Source organism: Salvia miltiorrhiza, chromosome 3 (genome assembly GCF_028751815.1).
Source record: "Salvia miltiorrhiza cultivar Shanhuang (shh) chromosome 3, IMPLAD_Smil_shh, whole genome shotgun sequence".
NCBI classification, from domain to species: Eukaryota; Viridiplantae; Streptophyta; class Magnoliopsida; order Lamiales; family Lamiaceae; genus Salvia; species Salvia miltiorrhiza.
Window position 1 is genome coordinate 23,581,849 of NC_080389.1, and position 24,256 is coordinate 23,606,104.

General features: G+C 39.6%; 1 protein-coding gene across 1 annotated transcript; it reads left to right on the plus strand.

Moving 5' to 3' along the window:
* Window positions 1–361: 361 nt before the first annotated feature.
* On the plus strand, window positions 362–865 carry LOC131018545 (uncharacterized). Its single transcript, XM_057947261.1, has one exon. It carries the CDS (start codon window positions 362–364, stop codon window positions 863–865), a length of 504 nt encoding a protein of 167 aa, XP_057803244.1.
* The last annotated feature ends 23,391 nt before the right edge of the window (window positions 866–24,256 follow it).

Sequence of the window (24,256 nt, forward strand, 5' to 3'; positions counted from 1 at the left end):
GTTAAGACTATTTGGGTGGAGTTCCTCAGCTGGTTTAACCTTGGGAGTTTTTTGGAGGTCGAAGATATTCACAGTTTTTTGGTGGTTGCTTGGAATCGTGAGCTTAGTTCTCAAGTGGCTTGCTTCTGGAAAGCGGGTATTATAACCTTACTCTGGTGCCTTTGGACACAGAGGAATGGGTGCGTCTTCAATGATACGAGGTTTGTTGGGAAACAAGTCATTCAATTCATTAAAGTTGCGTTTCTTGACATTGAGCAGAATTTTAAGAAAATAGGTTGCATGGCTAATACTTGTCATGATCTGCAAGTTTTGCGAAATCTGGGGGTTAGACCGCGAACTGCTCCTCCTCCTTCTTTTATTAATGTCTACTGGTGGCCGCCGCCAAATCAGTGGATCAAAGTTAACACAGACGGCTCGGCTCTTGGAGCTCCGGGGAAGATTGCGGCTGGGGCTGTTATTCAGGGATAAGTTCAGCTGGGTTCGGGGATGTTTCCACGTCAAAGGCGGCATTGGCTTCGCTTTTGAAGCGGAATTATTAGCTGTTATCTCGGCAATTCAAATTGCCGATCACCGAAATTGGAAGTATCTGTGGATTGAGTCGGATTCCACATACATTGTAAATTTGCTTCAAACTCGGTCACTTGATGTTCCTTGGCGGTTTGCAGCACGTTGGAAGGAGGTTTTGGCAATTCTTGCTGATTTTAACCTCCATGTTACACACATCTTTCGTGAGGGGAACAAAATGGCTGACATTTTGGCGGCGAACAATATGCCAGAAGGATGGTGGCCGATGGAGATTGAGCCTATTAAGAAGGCGGTGAGGGTGGACATGAACTGTCATAGCCATCTTCGGATGGTGCGGTAATGGTGGCTATGGGTTTCGTTGCTTTAGGTGTTTTTTCAAACACTTGGTGGGCAAGGAATGAGTTTGGCCTGGCTGTCAGCCTTCTATCAAACACCTTACGTGCGTTAAAGAGGGATACTGCTCCGGGGGGTGCTTCTGTTTTGTGTCCGGCGCTGACTGAGGCGGAGAGGGGTGCGGTTTTTGGGGCGACACTTGGACTTTTTTTCAGGCTTCGGGTGCGCTCGAGCCTGGAGTCGAGTATGTTGATCCCCGCTGGTTGCTCGTCGTTGGCTCACGCCTTCGGACTTGAGTTTTTTAGACATCAATTGCACTGTCATTGTCGAATTGATGATGGGTTATTTTGCCCTGTTACGATTATTGTTTTCTGGTATCATGGAGAGCGGCATGGGATGCCGGCGGCTGCTGGCATTTTCTTAAACATTTGGTGGGAGGAGAGTGATCGTGTTGGGTTTATTTCAAACACTTGGTGCGCGTGGAGAGGGAATGATTTTAGGATTGGCGCTGTTTCTGGTTTGGAGCTTGACGGCAGCAGGGTTGCTTCGGATGCTGGGGAGGAGATTGGTGTTTGCGTTTGGGCAACACTCGGCCTTTTTTCCAGGTTCCGGATGAGCTCGGGCCTGGGTTCGGGCGACATTGGGTCCCGGTCGCTCTTAGGGACGATGGTCAGGCCGGAGTTCCTGAAGCTGCGACCCCTCAATGTCAGCCGTCTGTTTTCTTTGCTGTTTCTTCTTTTTGTAGACGGATACTCTTTTTCCTTGCTTTTGGTTTTTCCCACTGGGTTTTCCTTAGCAAGGTTTTAATGAGGTCCAGCCCTTTAGTCAGCTTTTCTGTGCTCTCAAGGGGTTTTTAGGTTTTTTTCTTTTTAATAAAATCTAATTTAATAAAAAAAGCATAGGTAAAAGCAAACAAATAAAGTTGATTAAAGAAATACCGTAAATCGTCTCGAGAAGTAATCTGTCACGTAATTACAACTCTAAACGGGAACTAATCTAAAACATGAATTAAAAGAGTTATATTAAACTAACTAAGAACAATAATCGAAACTAACACTAGAAAAGCTTTCAAGGCTGGCAGCGCTCGCAGGGCTGGCAGCGCTGCAGGGCTGGCAGCACTGGCAGGGCTGGCAGCGCTCTTCTTCTTTCTTGTCTCCGGACTGCTCTGTATACACAGCACTCAACACACGGATTAAACGCACCGGAGGGAGACAGTAACCAAAAACAAGAAAAAGGAAAATAAAGCAGGTAAAAGCAGAAAGAAAAGTGACACAACTAAAACGCCTAAAACCTTCCCCGGCAACGGCGCCAAAATTTGACTCAACCTAGAACACCTCTAGTTTGACTTGCAATAAAACAAGGACATCCTAGCAGTGATAAGTTGACCCAGTGTCATCTCTCAAGGAAGATCTTTATGGGCAATTAATTATGTCACAAGAAAGCTATAAACTAAGGATTGAAAGCTGTAAAATTATCTAAAGCTGGGAAAATAAACTTAACTAGAAACTTAAACTAAAGAATTATCTAGGCATGAAAAAGAATTATTAACTAATGCTTGTAATTTAAACTTAAATAAAACTTAATCTTAAAATTATCTAGGCGAATTAAACTATTAAACCCTAGGCAAGAATTAAATGAACTTAAGTAAAGAATTAACTAGACGAATTGAATTTAAATAACTTTAATTAAAATTTCTAATCTAATCTAACTAGACAGAAACCAAAGTGCATAATTTAAAGAAAGCATCATAAAAACGCATAAGTAAATTTGCATAATTAAAAAGCATAGGTAAAAGCAAACAAATAAACTTGATTAAAGAAATACCGTAAATCGTCTCGAGAAGTAATCTGTCACGTAATTACAACTCTAAACGGGAACTAATCTAAAACATGAATTAAAAGAATTATATTAAACTAACTAAGAACAATAATCGAAACTAACACTAGAAAAGCTTGCAAGGCTGGCAGCGCTCTTCTTCTTTCTTGTCTCCGGGCTGCTCTGTATACACAGCACTCAACACACAGATTAAACGCACCGGAGGGAGACAGTAACCAAAAACAAGAAAAAGGAAAATAAAGCAGGTAAAAGCAGAAAGAAAAGTGACACAACTAAAACGCCTAAAACCTTCCCCGGCAACGGCGCCAAAATTTGACTCAACCTAGAACACCTTTAGTTTGACTTGCAATAGAACAAGGACATCCTAGCAGTGATAAGTTGACCCAGTGTCATCTCTCAAGGAAGATCTTTAAGGGCAATTGATTATGTCACAAGAAAGCTATAAACTAAGGATTGAAAGCTGTAAAATTATCTAAAGCTGGGAAAATAAACTTAACTAGAAACATAAACTAAAGAATTATCTAGGCATGAAAAAGAATTATTAACTAATGCTTGTAATTTAAACTTAAATAAAACTTAATCTTAAAATTATCTAGGCGAATTAAACTATTAAACCCTAGGCAAGAATTAAATGAACTTAAGTAAAGAATTAACTAGACGAATTGAATTTAAATAACTTTAATTAAAATTTCTAATCTAATCTAACTAGACAGAAACCAAAGTGCATAATTTAATGAAAGCATCATAAAAACGCATAAGTAAATTTGCATAATTAAAAAGCATAGGTAAAAGCAAATAAATAAACTTGATTAAAGAAATACCGTAAATCGTCTCGAGAAGTAATCTGTCACGTAATTACAACTCTAAACGGGAACTAATCTAAAACATGAATTAAAAGAATTATATTAAACTAACTAAGAACAATAATCGAAACTAACACTAGAAAAGCTTGCAAGGCTGGCAGCGCTGGCAGGGCTGGCAGCGCTGGCAGCGCTGGCAGGGCTGGCAGCACTGGCAGGGCTGGCAGCGCTCTTCTTCTTTCTTGTCTCCGGGCTGCTCTGTATACACAGCACTCAACACACGGATTAAACGCACCGGAGGGAGACAGTAACCAAAAACAAGAAAAAGGAAAATAAAGCAGGTAAAAGCAGAAAGAAAAGTGACACAACTAAAACGCCTAAAACCTTCCCCGGCAACGGCGCCAAAATTTGACTCAACCTAGAACACCTCTAGTTTGACTTGCAATAGAACAAGGACATCCTAGCAGTGATAAGTTGACCCAGTGTCATCTCTCAAGGAAGATCTTTAAGGGCAATTAATTATGTCACAAGAAAGCTATAAACTAAGGATTGAAAGCTGTAAAATTATCTAAAGCTGGGAAAATAAACTTAACTAGAAACTTAAACTAAAGAATTACCTAGGCATGAAAAAGAATTATTAACTAATGCTTGTAATTTAAACTTAAATAAAACTTAATCTTAAAATTATCTAGGCGAATTAAACTATTAAACCCTAGGCAAGAATTAAATGAACTTAAGTAAAGAATTAACTAGACGAATTGAATTTAAATAACTTTAATTAAAATTTCTAATCTAATCTAACTAGACAGAAACCAAAGTGCATAATTTAAAGAAAGCATCATAAAAACGCATAAGTAAATTTGCATAATTAAAAAGCATAGGTAAAAGCAAATAAATAAACTTGATTAAAGAAATACCGTAAATCGTCTCGAGAAGTAATCTGTCACGTAATTACAACTCTAAACGGGAACTAATCTAAAACATGAATTAAAAGAATTATATTAAAGTAACTAAGAACAATAATCGAAACTAACACTAGAAAAGCTTGCAAGGCTGGCAGCGCTGGCAGGGCTGGCAGCGCTGGCAGGGCTGGCAGCGCTGGCAGGGCTGGCAGCACTGGCAGGGCTGGCAGCACTGGCAGGGCTGGCAGCGCTCTTCTTCTTTCTTGTCTCCGGGCTGCTCTGTATACACAGCACTCAACACACGGATTAAACGCACCGGAGGGAGACAGTAACAAAAAACAAGAAAAAGGAAAATAAAGCAGGTAAAAGCAGAAAGAAAAGTGACACAACTAAAACGCCTAAAACCTTCCCCGGCAACGGCGCCAAAATTTGACTCAACCTAGAACACCTCTAGTTTGACTTGCAATAGAACAAGGACATCCTAGCAGTGATAAGTTGACCCAGTGTCATCTCTCAAGGAAGATCTTTAAGGGCAATTAATTATGTCACAAGAAAGCTATAAACTAAGGATTGAAAGCTGTAAAATTATCTAAACCTGGGAAAATAAACTTAACTAGAAACTTAAACTAAAGAATTATCTAGGCATGAAAAAGAATTATTAACTAATGCTTGTAATTTAAACTTAAATAAAACTTAATCTTAAAATTATCTAGGCGAATTAAACTATTAAACCCTAGGCAAGAATTAAATGAACTTAAGTAAAGAATTAACTAGACGAATTGAATTTAAATAACTTTAATTAAAACTTCTAATCTAATCTAACTAGACAGAAACCAAAGTGCATAATTTAAAGAAAGCATCATAAAAACGCATAAGTAAATTTGCATAATTAAAAAGCATAGGTAAAAGCAAACAAATAAACTTGATTAAAGAAATACCGTAAATCGTCTCGAGAAGTAATCTGTCACGTAATTACAACTCTAAACGGGAACTAATCTAAAACATGAATTAAAAGAATTATATTAAACTAACTAAGAACAATAATCGAAACTAACACTAGAAAAGCAATAAACCTAAGCTTTAGCTAACTTAGCGAAAACTAAAGATTAGGGCAAAAGACGTTAGTTCTTTGATGCAAAACAAGGCCCTTATTTATAGACTTCTCCTCAAAGTTGCCATCCAAAGCTGGACTCCTAAAGGTAATAGAATTATGTATGATAAGGTAACTCCAGCTGGCGTGTTCTTCAAGAAATCTTCTCCCAGCGAGAATTAACAATTCTGCACGTTCAGCTCTGAAAAGGGCAGTGCAGAGCTGAAAGTCAGCTCTGGCGTCAGGGCAGAGCTGGAAGTCAGCTCGGGAAATTTAGCTCTGGCGTCAGGGCAGAGCTGGAAGTCAGCTCGGGAAATTTAGCTATGGCGAAAGTAACTCTGCACTGGAAGGCGAACTCTGGTGCGTCAGCTCGGGAAAGGTAGTCAGAGCTGAAAAGTCAGCTCTAGCGAGAAGGGCATAGCTGGAAAGTTAGCTCTGGCGAGATGGGCAGAGCTGGAAAGTCAGCTCTGGCGAGATGGGCAGAGCTGAAAAGTCAGCTCTGGCGAGATGGGCATAGCTGGAAAGTCAGCTCTGGCGAGATGGGCAGAGCTGAAAAGTCAGCTCTGGCGAAATGGGCAGAGCTCGCAGCTCAGCTCTGGCGCGATGGGCAGAGCTCGCAGCTCAGCTCTGGCGACAGAGCTATGCTCTGCTACAGTGCGCTCGCAGCTCAGCTTTGCAGTACAGTGCTGGGCTCGCAGCTCAGCTTTGCGGTACGGTGCTGGGCTCGCAGCTCAGCTCTGCGGTACGGTGCTGGGCTCGCAGCTCAGCTCTGCACACCAGAACAGCCAAAAAAACGCCAAATTCATCCAAATTCTCCAAAATTGCACTCTTCCCTCCATAAAACCTAAATCTCCTGCAAAGCATAAAATAAACCATAAAACGCACCAATTTCTAGAAGATTTAAGTCAATACATGCTCATGCAAACCCTTAAAAAATAGAACAATTAAGCATAAATCACATATCAATGTCATAAAGCTCAAAGATCAAATCCAAGAAGATCGGAGCCATATATCTCCAACAAATCTTAAGGACTACTCAAAGACCATCCAAGAATCAACTTGAAGAGAAGAATCAGATGATCAAACAGAGATAGCAACCCGCACAAATACATTTGATCTACAAATATTAAAGTTGTACGTAATTTTGCATTTATTAAATTAAATACATAAAATTTGTGTTTACAAATTTTGGCACACCCGGTGGGACCTCTCTACCTCTCATCTCTCCTCTTCACCAACAACAATGCAAGCAAATTCAAATAGAGAAAAAAGCTTCAAGTGCTGCCCTATACATCACTTTGGAGAATATTAGTGTTATCACTCGAGGCAAAGCTAGGCAATTGGAGGAGATTTTCAAGTCTGCTTCAGCAATGGAAGAGCATTCAACTGCGAGCTACTATCTTGAAGCTCCTGTCAAGGTGACAAACGCTTCTACTCTTACGTAATGAAAAATACCGACTTCTTGACCTCAACCTAAAGACAATATTCTTTGGTCCAGGCTCTGATTCCTAAACACACAGGTATTTGATTTATTAAAAGTCAAGCGCTCATCTGAAGAAATTTCATCCTGATGATTCAACCAGGATCAAGTGGTATCGACTGGCTACAATGATCAGTCGATCAGTAAGTATTTTTTTTTATTTAAAATCAGTTATTTCAATTAAGAGCCTTGAGTTGAAATTCAAAATCTTTCTCTAACTGATCAGTTTCTTTGAAAAACTTTAACTGATTGTTGGAAAATGGAATATCCGAGAAGGACAAGTGTTTTAAAAGGGAAAATCTGTTTTGATTGAACTTGTCAATATCTTCTCTAAAAATATTTCCAACCTGTTGCCTCTGTATAAAATTTCTTGAGAACCTCATTGACATGATATAATGCAATGATAACCCTCACCTTTTTGAAGCTTCAGTCCCCTGCAGTGACGGCGGACGCGAAATTTTCTTCAAAAACATTTTTTTAGGCACAGTCTTCGAAAAATTTTTCATCTTCTTACTTGGTACAAACTTTGTCTATTTAATACCATATTGTCTTCACTCTCTTTTTCTGCATCAACTCACAACTCTCCACAGCCTTCACTGTGAGAAAAATTTTCAAACCTTCCAAAGTTGCAGAGAAATTTTGTTCCGACTAAAGGAGAAATCTATGACTGCAAAGTCATGGAGTGGGAGAATGACGCTCACATACTTAGTCTTCACCGGACCCTTCCACTGGATCTCAACGTCTCTCCGACGTCAAAGTTTGCTCTACCCTCACTTGTATCCAGCGAAGCGAGTGTCTTCCATCCTATGCCCGGACCATATGGCTTGAAGTACCTGTCTCAAGCAGACGGACTTCACCTGTTTTTCAGGCGAGCTTCTCACCTTTTTGTGAAGCTTCCATGTGGTGCAACAACAATGAGGAGGAGCTCGTTGTCAACCGGCGCAATATCGACAGTGCTAGTCCTCACGACTACCACTGATTCAATTTTTCATCCTCACCTTCTCTTTCCTACATGTATGCCGAGGTGCGTTTTGATCTACTTCTTTCATCAAAGCCTCGCCATGCATTTCCTTCGTTTCTCCTCCCCACTTCTCGCACTCCTCTAATTCTTCTCTTCTCGTCTGTCTATTCGCCCTCCGGATTGTATGCATAGCTGCATTTCATGTTTATCTCTAACATGCTATGCATTCTTTCCTTTCCTACACCCTGCTCTTCTCCATCTCTCCGTCTCCATCACTTCTCCGTCTCCCTTCTCATCTCTCCACCTCTCCACTGGCGTCTCTTTCCTTCTACAACTCTGGACTCACCCTATTATCGAATCTTCTAAAGAGCTTCTGAGACTAGGAGTTGGGTACCGTCTGATCATTGTCTTCATCATCAGCTCTCTTTTTTATGTTGCCAAAAAGGGGGAAAAGTTGGAAGTCAGAGAAAAACCTTCTCAAAGGTTTTTCCTCATCTTCTTTCTTGACTGAAGATGAGACTACAAAGGATCGCCAGAAGTTGTAAGGACGACGTTCCAGTAAAGACCTCAACTCAACGGAAAACAAGTGAGAGTGGAACAAGCTTAGGAACATGAAGACACGAAGACAGAAGATGAAGATTAAGAAGTTCAAAGGCGCAGCCAAGCAGACTGCTGGAGTCCATGGGTTTCCCATGATGTTTTTATTTTTATTTTTACTCCTATGTAAGTCTTTCTCTGTACCTCAACTGATGGCTTATTAGTCCTTTATTAATGAAAAGAACTTCTTTTTTATCTCAACCTGAAGACAATGACTTTTTGTCCAAGCTCTAATTATGTTTTTCTGTCTTCTCCTGTTCTGTTTTAGAACTGTTTCGTTCTTAACTCTAAGTACAAGTTTTTAGGTTCTATTGTTAAGGGGGAACTGTTTTCACCCCAGTTTTAGAACTTGTGCTGTGAGTTCAGTGTTTTTGTTGTCTAGAACTGCTGTATGGTTTTGGCATCATCAAAAAGGGAAAAATTGTTGGGAACCTTGTGGAATATCCTAATCCTTGTTTTGATGATACCAAAATTCATAGGTCTTAATTGTAATAGACTAGAACAATTTTGAACTCAAGTGTTAGAGTTCGTTTATAGTTTAGTATGCGGTTCTGAAGACTGAAGATACCAACTGAAGTATCAGTTGAAGAATCAGTTTGGAACTGATTACTTAATGTGTGCCACAGACTGATACTAAAGTCAAGTATCAGTTGATCATTGTTCCTCGGACTGATCTTCCAACGTTCAAAGGAAGCCACGTACTCACAAGAGTACAACTGCATTAAATGCAGAGATCTCAGGATCTTATCTCTGCAGAGGTCATTCCTATTTGGTGGTTACTTTATCAGAGACGTCACATCTCCTGTCCCTCAAGAGAGCCATTTCCACCAGACAAGGAATCTCGAAGATTGAAGCCTCAGCCCAAATTCGAATTGCTCTCCAACGGAAGAAATCTTGAGGACGTTCTACGCCAACAGATCTATTCAAGAGTTCTCCTATAAATAGTGCTCAAGGATCACTTCAACCTTCACCGATTCAACGACATAAGCTGAAGCTCTGCCGAAATTGCTACTCAGCCTAAAGCTTAACCTCCCCAAAGCTTGAATCGAAGAAGAGAATTCCAAAGCTAAAATCAGTCACTTCTGATTACATACATTCTCTTAGACCTTAGGCAAACCTCTGTTTACCCATAAGCCAAGGTCAAACTTGCTACAAAGAACTTGTTCTTTGCAGTATAGTTGGCACTCGTTCAAACCTCCTTTCCAAAAGAAAGATTTGAGTGTTTTGAGTGATTCGGAGTTCAGAAGGGTTTTCTGACTCTGAGAGTCTTAGTGCGGGTTGTGCTAAGCAAGAGAAATCCGACGCGAGTGAAGCGTGGGTACTGAAGAAGGGTTTTCTTCAGTGGTACGGTTGTGTGCACCCGGCAAGCACACGGTTTGGTTTGCAGTGCACCTGTTAAGCACTTGCGGAGTGGATTGTTGGTCTGATCAACCGACCATGGATGTAGGAAAGAGTTTTTCCGAACCACGTAAAAGTCTCTGTGTTGTTTACAGCTTTCATTTTTACATTCCTACTTGTGTTGTTTCAATTGATAAAATGAATACTAATTAACGGCAAAGAGAAACCTAAGACCAACAACGTGCTCAACCGAGGCTATTGCGAAACTAAGTTTAATTTCCGCTGCGTATGATATCAGTCTTACTGATCTATCTTTTGATAGTCAGGAAGAGTGTTATCATCTCTGTTTTAGCAAACTCGACTGAAGCCCATAAGTGCATCAGTTAAGTTCCAGTAACTTAACTGATAACTCCTTACTGAAGAGCGTTCAGTATCAGTCGTCAACCCTGTTTGGTCAAAACTGTTTTCAGTCAACATGTGTCTTTGTTTGCATGTAAAGTTTCGTTTAGATCTCTATCTTGAGATCCCTCTGATTGATGAATTTGCAAAAATAGCCCATAGGTGTATTCTCCCCCCCCCCATACACCTATTCGAGACCCCCCGGGTGAAGGAATATTAAACTGAATTAACGTTCCGTTTGCCCGATGATCGTTTCTTGGAATATTATTAATTTATCATACAACGATTAATCCCTAACATGCTCCTATGAATTTAACAGCTGCACGTTGGAGCTCAGAAATACCTAAAGAATTCAGAAGAATTCGCAGATTCGCATCTGAACAGACCAGTCAGCTTCAAGCCTTCGTTTGAAGCCTCAAACGTCCTCAAATCGTATTTCGCCCAGAAATACGACTTCTTTGTCTTCGCGAGAGCTTTCCGTGGCCGCCTGATTCGTCTGAATCGGAGTTCTGTGGAGGAAGTTATGGCCGTTTTACGGAGACTGCCAGAACTTGGTTTCCTGCGAAAATCTGATTCCAGCTCTGATCTTCTCGACTGTATCCCGCTCAGCTTTCACCGTTGGATGGACAACGATCTATGAAAGTCCCAAGAGAGAAATAAGCCCCACACGTTTTTCTTCCCTGCGCCCCACAGCTCTCAAAACCCTAATATTTTATCAGTCTGTTTTCCTGAGAGCTGACAGCTGTATTTAATTAAAATTAAATACGTGTGGGCACAGAATTAGTGTAGGAGGCGTTTTTCTCTCCTTCTAGGGCTAGGAGACATTGGGCCAGTCCAGGGACCAAATACAAGGAATAAAGATGGGCCTCAAATAAATTAATTTATCTATGGTCAGCCCAGACCATAATTAATTTATAAATATCAGTTCATTCCACTAGAGAACCGATACTGACTTACCCCTTTATTGCCGGTGATGAGTCGGGGGCTTGTATTTAGACTTATTAAATCTCCGTATTTAAAATATCTGACATCCATTAATTAATTAGAGCTCTGACAGCTTAAATTAATTAATCTCTTTATAAATCCTTAAGCAGTACCACTCAAACTTTATTATTACGCCTGAACTTAATCAACCTGCAGGGTTTAGCGTAATAAACCTTATTGAGCTCCTTAAGGGGATGTCATTATCCTATACCGGATACGGGTACTAATACAGATAATCAAATATCATATATTAACTGCTATCACCCAAGATACAGAGTACTCGAGTTAGTATATAACCTTCACCCATAGTAAGTCAAAGTGATATACGAGTTAACATATATATCTGAATACTTATTAGTATTAAGATTTATAAGTCACCGAGATCTTGATTCTTCACTTAAGTCAGATAGAAGAATACATCTCAAACTGTGGTCCTATCAATACGTAATGACGTACCAGTATAGACAAGTAGCCAAGACAAACTACTTCCATCTATACTGCAGCCTAAACCAATAACTTGTCCTAGAGTTATTTCGGCTGTGATCATATTATATCTCTTAAGGTTATTCCAATTATATGGTCTTCTGTGATCTACAACACACCATATAATCTACTTATATAGAGATAAAGAACATACATATGCAATCAAGAACACAATCAGATAGGAGATTAGATAGTGAACTTAGGAAACATTGTATACAAGCATAAAACGTTCTTGCTTTCAGTATACAAATCCAACACCGGGACCTAACACTCCTGCCCTGACCCTGAAATTAAAGATGGACATTGTTCAGTTCCAGCAGTTTGAGGGAGAAAAGCTGGCAGATACATGGGGGAGGTATCAAGAGAAGTTGAGAAAGTGTCCGAGCCACGGATTTGATGAAGGCACGCTCATTTTCATGTTCTACAATGCTTGTGGAGAGCGTACAAGAATGCATTTGGACACAGCTGCATGAGGTTCTCTGCTTCAGAAAGGCAGTTCCGAGGCGTGGAGCATCATTGAGAGTATGGATGCTACGAGTTTTCAATGGCCATCAGAGAGAGTACAATTGAAAAAGGTTGCAGCTGCTTCCAGTTCTGATCCTAAGATCAGTGAGTTGAATGTTAGACATCCTACGCAAGCTGTGAAAGACCCATCAGGCTTGGAAAACGTCAATTATATCCATGACAGAAATTATGGGAATTTTCAGCAAGGACAGCCAGGAGTATATAGCAGAGGTCAGCAGCAGTTCCAGCCAGGAGGACGCCCGCATCCAAATCTATCTTATGGCAACCCAAACAATGCTGTGCAACCTGCATCAGGATTCTTTGTTTCTAGTGGTGGAGTAATCAATGAGCCAAAGAAATGTGGGAAATAAGATATCTATCATGGAAAATAACTTCTCAGCACTTTCCAAGCAAGTGCAGCTGTTGGAGACTCAAGTTGGTCAGATGGCCAACCAAGCAGCTGTGCAGCACAAGCCGGGCTAATTCCAAAGCAACACTATTGTCAATCCTAGGGGCCAATGTAATGCTATTTTCGATGGCACTTTGTCTCCAAAAGAGATGAGGATGAGCAAGGAGAACGAACAACCAAGTGAGGAACCATGCAAGACTCCTGTTCCACTTAGGGAATACATCCCAATGGTTCCATTCCCCCGTAGACTGATGAAGAGGGAGGTGCTTGAAGAGCAATGTGCTGTGCAGCTGAGCAAAAAGGTGGATGTCAAGGAAATCAAGCTGGAGGTCTCCCATGGCAAGAATGAGAAAAAAATTGCCAATCCCGAGGAGACAGAGCATAGACGTATAGTGGATAAGCTAGAGAGACTACTCGAAGAATCGGACCGACGTGCACAGCCTCAAATTCTGTCACAATTGCAGGATCCCAAGGATAAAGAAGAAAAGACAGTTGTTCACACCAAGAAGATGGGGGATGAGGATAAGAAAATCTCGCAGGCGAAAGTTGTGTGCACTGAGCTACCAAGGAAGCTACTTTCGAAGAAGAAAGATCCGGGTAGCTTCACCATTGAGTGCGAGATTGGAGGAGAGCTCTTTCCCGAAGCTCTTTGTGATTTAGGGGCTAGTGTTAATGTGATGCCCATCTCTGTTTTCAAGTGGTTGGGAATTGGAGATCTCAAGCCGACCTCGATGGAGATTCAGATGGCGGACCGATCAAGAGTGAAGCCAAGAGGAAAGCTTGAAGACATCTTTGTGAAGGTTGACAAGCTCGTCTTCCCTACGGATTTCTTGGTCCTCGATATTCCCGAAGATGCAAATCCGCTGTTGATTCTTGGTCGATCATTCTTAGCTACGGGGCGAACTATGATAGATGTGCCGAATGGAAGCATTATCTTTCACGCAGATGATGCGCATGAGTCCTCTGTCTCTGTTCGTGCTAGGCGGTCTGTCACGCCCGCTACGTTTGATGTTCATTGAGACCATGAGGTATCGTCGAGCTCTAGACGTTAAATTAAGCACTTGTTGGGAGGTAACCCAACTATTTTTCTTTGTTTAGTTTTCCTTTCTTTTAGTTTCGTTTTGTTTTTTTTGTTTATTTGTTTTGTTTGGGGTTTTTAGTGCAGTGTTGAGCTTGGAAGATGCGGGAACTCGCGCTTTGTTTATACCACCACCATGGAGCATGTTTTTCTGTGAGTAGTGACACACATATCATCATCCCTCCAAACTTATGTTCTATAATAAGTTTGGGGGAGGGGGGTGAGAGTAGATATGTGTATCACTTTTATTACTTTTGTTGGCTTTATTGCTTTATCCTGCTTGGTTGGTGATGTGTGTTTGTTCTGTTTTTGAGATGTTTATTGCTCCATTAGATTTCTGGTAAGATGCCAATGATGATTTCTGTGAAAAAAATTTGAATTTAATTTTCTTTGATGATTTGAGCATAATTGGAACTAATTTGCATAATTCTAGAGTAATTTTGACCTTGGTTTTTAGACGTTGAATAAACCTGTGAGATTTTGAGCCATAGCTGTTTATCATACACAGTTTATTCTTTATTGTGAGTTTTGTCATGCATGTGGTGATCTTCTAGAACTTGCCATGGTTTCTGTGTCGAGGTTGTTGTTGTGCCCAAGATTAGGAGATGATTTTAGGCCATCTTTTGTTAGCCACAATTTATCTCAAACAATGTCCTTAACGAAAAATTATCCTTTGTTATCCACTTTGAGGCTAATTAGCTTTTATTCTTTAACCGGATGATAGGGGGTGATGTAGTATATGGGGATCTCTGTGTGGTGAATTTTCATAGTGGGTTGTGAAAAAGAAGGGATGATATTGTACTACTATTTACTCTTATAAGCTCTAGAAAAGTTGTGAAAAAAAGAAAAAAAGTTGCTCAAGAAAAAAAAAATAAAGTATAAAGTCGAGTGTTTATTGAGAAATTTGTTAGAAAATCGACTTTGTGTGTTGGAAATAAATGGAGAGCATAAAAGAGTGTTTAGTTTTGTTTTGTGATAATTAAATCCCTTGAGTTGTGTTTATTATGGTGGCATAGTTGGGAGGAAGATGGAATTTATTCCATACTTGATTAGTGAAGTCATAAGGTTGGTGTTCTTGATCTATTTGAGTCACTTAGCCTATATTTTCCTACCTTAACCAATGTTCCTACATTATAACCCGAAGAAAAAGACCTTTTTGATCTTAGTCTTGGCACACTTTTAGCGATGGAGATTGTAGACAATTGGCAAGCTTATGGTAAGTGATCTATATTGCATTGAATTCGATGAGAGCATACACGTCCTATTCCATTAAATTGAGAGTTGAGTGATACACATACCTTGTGAGATTCAATTGTTTGGAATGTCAAGGTTGATTTTGCTATAGGTTGTGTTTATTGGTGAATTTTGTGCTTAATTATTGAGGATTTGAGAATTCTATCATCTTTATCTTTCAGAGGCATCGATGAGCTAGATTTCTTACCCATTCGTGTTATTGATTGTGTTATTCTCATTATTCAAGGACGAACAATGGATTAAGTTTGGGGGAGTTGATAACACTCATGTTTCCATGGTTTTAAATGTTCATATGATGTTAATTTTATAGGAAAATGAGTGTTTGATAGTTGTTTTGTGCTTAAATTGCTTCTTGTGAAACATGATTCTTACTCGAACTTTGAAGGAATTTTCAGGTTTATTGAGTTCGAATTTGGAAACATCTTCTGAAATAAACGTTGTAGATCGTCTCGATACGAGTTTGCGAGCGCAAACGGATCATAAATCGAAGTTCGGACGAGAAATTTATGGCCGAAAACAAAACATCGCGCGCAGCAGTCAAAACTCGGCGGTCAACGACTTTGACCGCCGAAAATGGGCATTTTGAAGAAGAAATTCGGCGACCTAAACGGCGACCGCCGAGTTGATCACCGAAATCGCTGTTTCAGTTTTGCATTGCGAGTTCTAAATTCGGCGGGTGCCGAATTTGGTCGTTTTTCAGCACAAAAACGGCGGTCAACTCGGCGACCGCCGAGTTTGACAACCGAATTGGGCGAGTTTGCGAGTTTTTCCAATTTTTAGAGTTCTTCTGGGTTCCAAACACTGTATTTTACCCTGACACTATAAATAGGTCTTCTTTTGACCTATCTAGGGTGCCCAGCTTTTATTTTTCTCAGTTTCATAGCTTTAGATTATTATTGTTTTCCAGTTTTTTACAGCTTGGATTGGATTTCTATATGGATTGAAGATTCAAGATTTTTCATTCAGTTTTTATATAATTCAGTTTTTATTATTGCTTTCTTTTTATTTATGCTTTTGATTTATTTTAGTATGTTTGGCTAGTTCGTTAATCTGAACCTAGGGTTTGTACATAGCTGATTAATTATGTGTGTATGATTTATTGATATCAACTTTTCCTCCAACTTGTGATTCATGATTCCTGGTGCTTAATTTCTTGTGAGTTATTTGGCCAATAATTTACATGTCTAGTTGTTCGATTTGAAGACTTGAATGCGATAATTGTTCAGCCGATTCAGGAATGCATGTTATAGTAGTGGCCTTGACACTTGAATGGGATAGGTGAAACTATATGGAGCTATTCTTTGTGTACGCTTGGGAGTTAATTTATTCCTTGGAGTCTTGAATGTGAAGGGGGGTAAATTAATCTACTTTCATAGGTGTTCGTTAGAGAAGCTTGTGAATAGTTCTGTGATCTCTCATCAGGGTTGGATTAAATTGGTAATTTAATCAATAGATTAAATGCATGTAATTAATTAGTAAAAGTACATCCCTAGGGTCAGAGTCTTTTGATTTATTTATCATTGTTTTTCTGCTGTTTAGATTGTTTATTAAGTTTAGTATTTGATTCACCGTCTTATTTGCTTTGCCTGTCTACTGTGAGTGTCTGTTTAGGGAATAGCTAAAGTAATTTCGGTTTTACAGTCTCTGTGGATACGATACTCGATTGCTTATTATTTGCTACAATTGCCTGTGTTAGTTGCAGTTTTTGTTGCTAAGAAATTAGTGATCATTTGCACAAAGTATAAGTAATAATAATACATGATTTAATTTTTTTTTTGGGTGAAACAATTTCTAATTCTAAAGAATTTGATTGCTACTCTTACCAAATATATCTATTGGCAAACTTTATGCGAGTATTACATCCCCTTAGAGTGCATATTTATAAGCCTAGATAGCTAAATAATTTGGGGTTAGCTGTGACATTCGGGGATGAAGTGCATAGTGTTCGCCGGTGCAAAGAGGCACGGATAAGGAGCGACTCTGACTAAGACTTCCAAGCGGAGGGGCGCAACGATGAATGTGCAGGTATGAGACTGCATATTTGAGGGGAGCTTAAATGATTTGATAGGTACTACTCATATCAACAAGATGCATCTTCTTTTTTGGTGCCCACGTGGAAGAAACTCCAAGGTTAAGCGTGTTTGGCTTAGAGCAATCCAGGATGGGTGACCTCGTATGAAGTTTCTCGGGGAGCGTGCGAGTAAGTACAAAAACACTCTAGAAAAGACTTGTGTTGGTTTGTTGGGAGAACCGTCAAGTCTGAAGTCGAGTTGTTACAAGTGGTATCAGAGCCGAACCTCTTCCAGTACGGTGTGGTTCGGGGACGAACCAAGCGGCTGGTGGGCTCGTGACGCCCGAGGACGAAGTGCAGAGTGATCGCCGGTGCAAAAAGGCACGGACAATGAGCGACTTCGATTAAGACTTTCAAGCGAAGGAGCGCAGGGATGAACCGAAACACCCGAACGAGAGGGATTCTAAGAATATGCAGGTATGAGACTGCATATTCGAGGAGAGCTTAAATGATTTGATATGTGCTACTCATATCAACAAGATGCATCTTCTTTTCTAGTGCCCACGTAGAAGAAACTTCAAGGTTAAGCGTGCTTGGCTTGGATCAATTCCAAGATGGATGACCTCTTGGGAAGTTTCTCGGGGAACGTGCGAGTTAGGATAAAACACGTTAGAAAATACTTGTGTTGGTATGTGGGGACAACCGTCAAGTCTGGAGCCGAGCTATTACATTAGCTATCCATTTTATGCCCCATATTATTAATCAAGAGGCGTGGGATAACACCAAATCACTCTCTTATTTCTATATTCTTCATTGAAAAACAATCTTGCCTCACCCTTGAGATACATTGATCTTAACGATACAACATGAATTCATTATTCCTCTTCCTATTACTTATGTTACTTTTATTATTAATTTAATTCCCAAATATGGATAGCAAACAAGTATTTATACCTTATCCATCCGCACCATGCGAACAAATGTACTCGATAATTTGCCTAAAGTTAAACACAAGATATACTTATACATGAAATTTCCAATTTCTAAGGACTGCGTTATCATTGCAAGCCGACTTTAAGTTTTGAGCTCTTTGTTGAATGTCTTGTTTATTTCATTTTTGTTTTGGCTTAGATGAAGATATGTCCCAATAATGTAAGCCCAAACTTAAAATCAATTGAAGAATTTTTTATATAATAATAAAGTCCTTATCTTTAAATCTCTTATGAAAATAATAAATACTTCGTCCCTTAAAAATAGTTTAAGTTTTTTCATAGTAGTATTGTCACGACCGGACCTAATTAAAGATAATTAAGCCGGGAAAATCGTGACTAAGGGAGAGAGATTAGAAGTGGGGTAGAAAGGGGGATAATTAAACAAGGAAGGATCGTATTTAATTATTACTATCAAAAGGAATATTTATAATATAATGGAGGTTTAGTCATATTGACTCAAATAAACTAGTAAGTTCGGAAAATTCCGACTTAGTCAAAATAACATAATACTTCTGAGTACGCAGCGGAATAAGGTTCTGATTACATGTATGAAGACATGTATCCCCAGAGTTCATTAATACATAAGGATAAGACAAAAGACTACGCTCGTCACTTCATCACCACCACCAGCTGCTCAACCTGCACATTTAGAAATATGTACAGGGCTGAGTACAAAAGTACTCAGTGGGCACGTATGCCTAAGTATAAAATACATGCTTCAAAACTGTAAATTGTCATGCCATCATAAACAGTACAGCAAGGGAGTTTTTCGCTAAAAAGGCCCAAGCTTAATAAATTCATTTGTGATTCTTAAAGTTCGACTGATCAGTCTAAGTTCTCATAATCTATCATATCTGAAGCTGCGTGCCGGAGAGGTGGCCACCTCTCACGGTCACTTGACCGGCCAACCCGCTAGATGACTCACGGTCACTGGTGTACACTAGCCCTGACAGGATAGCTATCAACTGCTCAAGACCCGAATTCGATTACATAACTGGCAAAGCCACATCAGATAGATATCATATTGAAATTGAAACATTTTATGGCAAGACAATACTTGAAATAACTTCAATTCAAAGATTTTGTCATGAAAACTTGTTCAACTGTAATATGAAACTCATTTGATATATATGAAAGTAATGCCCACCTGATAGCAACTCTTGTTGTGGTGTAGCGGCTCTTAATTTAGTTATTGCTCTCGCGCTTGACCTTTATTGCGAGAATTTTAAATAAGATATTTGCTCGAAGAGAATCCTCAATTAATGAGAATGCAAAAATAAATATGCGCGACTCTCTTATGCATGATTCATTATTCCGACTTAATAGTCCGGGAAATTCTACTATTAATCCTAACTCTCGCATTAAATAAAATAAATAACTTAAATAAGGCTCGTCGCATGAGGTCGGATAAATGACCATAATAATCTGCTTATTCTAATCTACTTGACAAATGTAAATAGGTCTCGCTCTATTTAATCGATTAGGAGAAGGTAGCTAAATCGCTTTAGTAAACTCACAAGAATTAATCGTAGTTAAGAATGACGAAGTCTAATTATCCAATTAATAAGGACTGATCACGAATCGAGCTTACAAACGTGAAGGGAAAAATATTATAAATTCAAATAATTAAAAGGCTCAATGATTTATGCTTAATTGTTCTAATTTTAGGGGTTTGAATGTGCATGTTTTAAGTTAAATCTTCTGGAAATTGGTGTGTTTTATGGTTTGTTTGATGCTTTGCAGGAGATTTAGGTTTTATAGATGGAAGAGTGCAATTTTTGGCTAAGAATGGCGTTTTTGAGATAGCTCTGTCGCCAGAGCTGAGCTGCGAGCTCTGCCCATGTCGCCAGAGCTGAGCTCAGCTCTGGCGACAGAGCTGAGCTGCGAGCATAGCTCTGTCGGCAGAGCTGAGCTGCGAGCTCTGCCCATCTCACCAGAGCTGAGCTGCGAGCTCTGCCCATCTCGCCAGAGCTGACTTTTCAGCTCTGCCCATCTCGCCAGAGCTGAGCTGCGAGCTCTGCTCATCTCGCCAGAGCTGACTTTCCAGCTCTACTCATCTCGTCAGAGCTGACTACCTTTACCGAGCATAAACAGCAGAGTTCACCTTCCAGTGCAGAGTTACTTTCGCTAGAGCTAAATTTCCAGAGCTGACTTCCAGCTCTGCCCTGACGCCAGAGCTGACTTTCAGCTCTGCACTGCCCTTTTTAGAGCTGAACGTGCAGAATTGATGATTCTCGCCAGGATGGGATTTCTTGAAGAGCACGCCAGCTGGAGTTACCTTATCTTGCACGATTCTATTGAAGGAATATTAAATTAAATTAACGTTCCGTTTGCCCGATGATCGTTTCTTGGTTATTATTAATTTATCATACAACGATTAAAACCTAACATGCTCCTATGAATTTAACAGCTGCACGTTGGAGTTCAGAAATACCTGAAGAATTCAGAAGAATTCGTCAATCTGTCGCTGAACAGGTCAGCCAACTTCAACGCTCCGTTTGACCCCTCAAACGACCTCCAATCGTATTTTGTGTAGAAATACGACTTCTTCGTCTTCGAAAGAGCTTTCCGTGGCCGCCTGATTCGTCTGAATCGGAGTTCTGTGGAGGAAGTTATGGCCGTTTTACGGAGACTGCCAGAACTTGGTTTCCTGCGAAAAACTGACTCCAGCTCTGATCTTCTCGACTGTATCCCGCTCAGCTTTCACCGTTGGATGGACAACGATCTATGAAAGTCCCAAGAGAGAAATAAGCCCCACACGTTTTTCTTCCCTGCGCCCCACAGCTCTCAAAACCCTAATATTTTATCAGTGTGTTTTCCTGAGAGCTGACAGCTGTATTTAATTAAAATTAAATACGTGTGGGCACAGAATTAGTGTAGGAGGCGTTTTTCTCTCCTTCTAGGGCTAGGAGACATTGGGCCAGTCCAGGGACCAGATACAAGGAATAAAGATGGGCCTCAAATAAATTAATTTATCTATGGTCAGCCCAGACCATAATTAATTTATAAATATCAGTTCATTCCACTAGAGAACCGATACTGACTTACCCCTTTATTGCCGGTGATGAGTCGGGGGCTTGTATTTAGACTTATTAAATCTCCGTATTTAAAATATCCGACATCCATTAATTAATTAGAGCTCTGACAGCTTAAATTAATTAATCTCTTTATAAATCCTTAAGTAGTACCACTCAAACTTTATTATTGCGCCTGAACTTAATCAACCTGCAGGGTTTAGCGCAATAAACCTTATTGAGCTCCTTAAGGGGATGTCATTATCCTATACCGGATACGGGTACTAATACAGATAATCAAATATCATATATTAACCGCTATCACCCAAGATACAGAGTACTCGAGTTAGTATATAACTTTCACCCATAGTAAGTCAAAGTGATATACGAATTAACATATATATCTGAATACTTATTAGTATTAAGATCTTATAAGTCACCGAGATCTTGATTCTTCACTTAAGTCAGATAGAAGAATACATCTCAACTGTGGTCCTATCAATACGTAATGACGTACCAGTATAGACAAGTAGCCAAGACAAACTACTTCCATCTATACTGCAGCCTAAACCAATAACTTGTCCTAGAGTTATTTCGGCTGTGATCATATTATATCTCTTAAGGTTATTCCAATTATATGGTCTTCTGTGATCTACAACACACCATATAATCTACTTATGTAGAGATAAAGAACATACATATGCAATCATGAACACAATCAGATAGGAGATTAGATAGTGAACTTAGGAAACATTGTATACAAGCATAAAACGTTCTTGCTTTCAGTATACAAATCCAACAATCTCCCACTTATACTAAAGCAAACTTTTAGTATACAATGCGTCTATTTACCAATCACCTAACACTTCTCCCACTTATACTTAAAGTTTCCTAAGTGGGTGGCATCAATCTGGCATCAATCGCATTCCCATCTTTCAATGACCATTTGCGATAAGCCTTTTGTGAAAGATCAGTAGGTTTCTCCAATATGTGAGAATTTATTCTTTGAGCACAAAAACCTCGATTTACGAATAATCGTATAACTTGGTACTTACTCTCCATGTGTTTGACCCCTTGTGGTTCTAGGATTCCTTAGAGTTTGCAACTGCACTTGAGGTACCACGAAGGTGATGCTCTCACGCAAACTAGGAATCACTCTTAGACCCTGGAGGTAGTGGTCAAACCAAAAGGTTTTACCTCCCAAGGAAAACACATAGCTCGAGGTAATTATTCTTTGTTCCGGTCAGCCTGGAAATCCGAAATCATATAACCCAAAAAGGAACTAAACTGTCTAACTAGTAAACTATCCTTATTCTCTAGTCATGGACTTGAGAATATAATTTACCACAGTTCAGTATCCTTAACTAGGACTATACAGGTATCTTACAATCATGCTAACTGCATAGCAAATATAAGATCTCGTACATAGTAATCCATACATGAAGCTATCTACTGCGGAAACGTAGAATACTGCCTTCATTTTCTCAACCTCAACAGGCATCTTAAGACATAGTCTTTAGATAAAGGAACGCCATATCTAAAAGGTAGCAATCCTTTCTTGGCGGTATTCATACTACAATGAGTATTCTCAGTATCAATGTAAGACACTCGAGATAAGCCCAACATCTTTTTCTAGTGATCCCTTATAGCCTTGATCACAAAGATGTATACTGTACCTCCTTAGTCTTTCATCTGAGACTGTTCGGATAACCATTACTTTATGTCTTGACAATAGCTCCATATTGTCGCCAATTAGGAGGATATTATCTACATAAAATGCAAGATAAACCACATCACCGATGACACGAGAGCGATTGACACGAGATGTTTCTCTCCCTCCCTCACGTAACCTCGATGGTTTAAGTGAGCTGTTATGGGTAAAATGATCCGAATGTTCTGCGCATGGCACTGGCGAAAATATCATCATAACCTATACCTTCACACTGGGCATAACCTTTCGCCACCAGTCTAGCTTTGAAAGCTACGACCTTGCTCATTCGGACTTATCATTCTCTTGTATACTCACTTGCAACCTATGGTTTTACGGCATTCTGGTAGCAAGATTTTCTTAGTATACAACCATATTCTTAATGGATTGCTCCATTGAGGCGTGCCAGAAATCTACATTCTCGTCTTCCACTAATTCTAAGTAGATATCTGGGTCGATTCTCTTATATTCACTACCAGGGACTGAATCCAAAGATTCTCCCAAGAACATAAATCGATCGGGTTGTCCCACAACCCTCCCACTACAATGGATCTGTGGTGGCACATGTGTGTCAACAGTGCGTGCAGTGTCTTGTGGTACAAAACTCTTGCACACTTGGCTTGGGTGATGGAATCGCCTGTCTAATGTCTTCAATTTCTTGAAGCACACTATCTGACTTGGATTAGTGATTACTCCCATAGTCCACTTCTAAGAATCGTGTGTCATTGCTAATAACCACCTTCTGATTCTTTAGGACTAATTGCAAAGATACATAACTCATCATCGAACATATTTTTCCAAGAGTGACCTATTTCTTCTCTCCACCACACCATCTTATATAGGGATTACACGGTGTAGTAAACTGGGTTGGAATCCCAAACTCTGATAATGAATCAGAAAAGATCATTCCTAACACATTATTGGCCTTTTATCCCCTTTGTCATGAATGACCTGGTCTCCATCTTTTCCTCTATACAGGATTCGCAGGTTCCAAATGGTACAACCTGGACTGAATCCAATGTACTATTTAGACAAGAGCCTTTGGATCCTGTTAAGATAGATGCGACCTAATCTAGGGTGTCAATATATGTGTAAGATCCTCATGAGAGATTAGCCTTAACTTTTCTCTTTCTTTTGTTCGATGATGTAAATGCAATATAAAGGTATTTTGTAGACAAGTTATAGTATGAAGAGAGATGTTCAAAAATACCAGAATAGACAACTTTGTCATTTCTTATGATAGAAACACCACTATCAAAAATGACATGTGATCCATCTATTCAAAATTTTGAAACATGATAAGGAACTCTCAAAAACTAAACTATGTCTTTAGAACTTAAAGACAAGTCTCCAATTGCAACAACTGCGACTCTAGTCACGTTGCCTAGGAAGACTATCATCTCATCACTTCTCAGCTTCCTTGTCAGCTTATAAAAAGCCATGCAAGATGTAACAATCATTATCAGTTTCTCTCGTTATCCACTACTCATAACTGAGTAGAAAAACGAGCTGACATGTCTCAGTTACTATAGCAAGTGAAATACCTTAACCCTTTGCC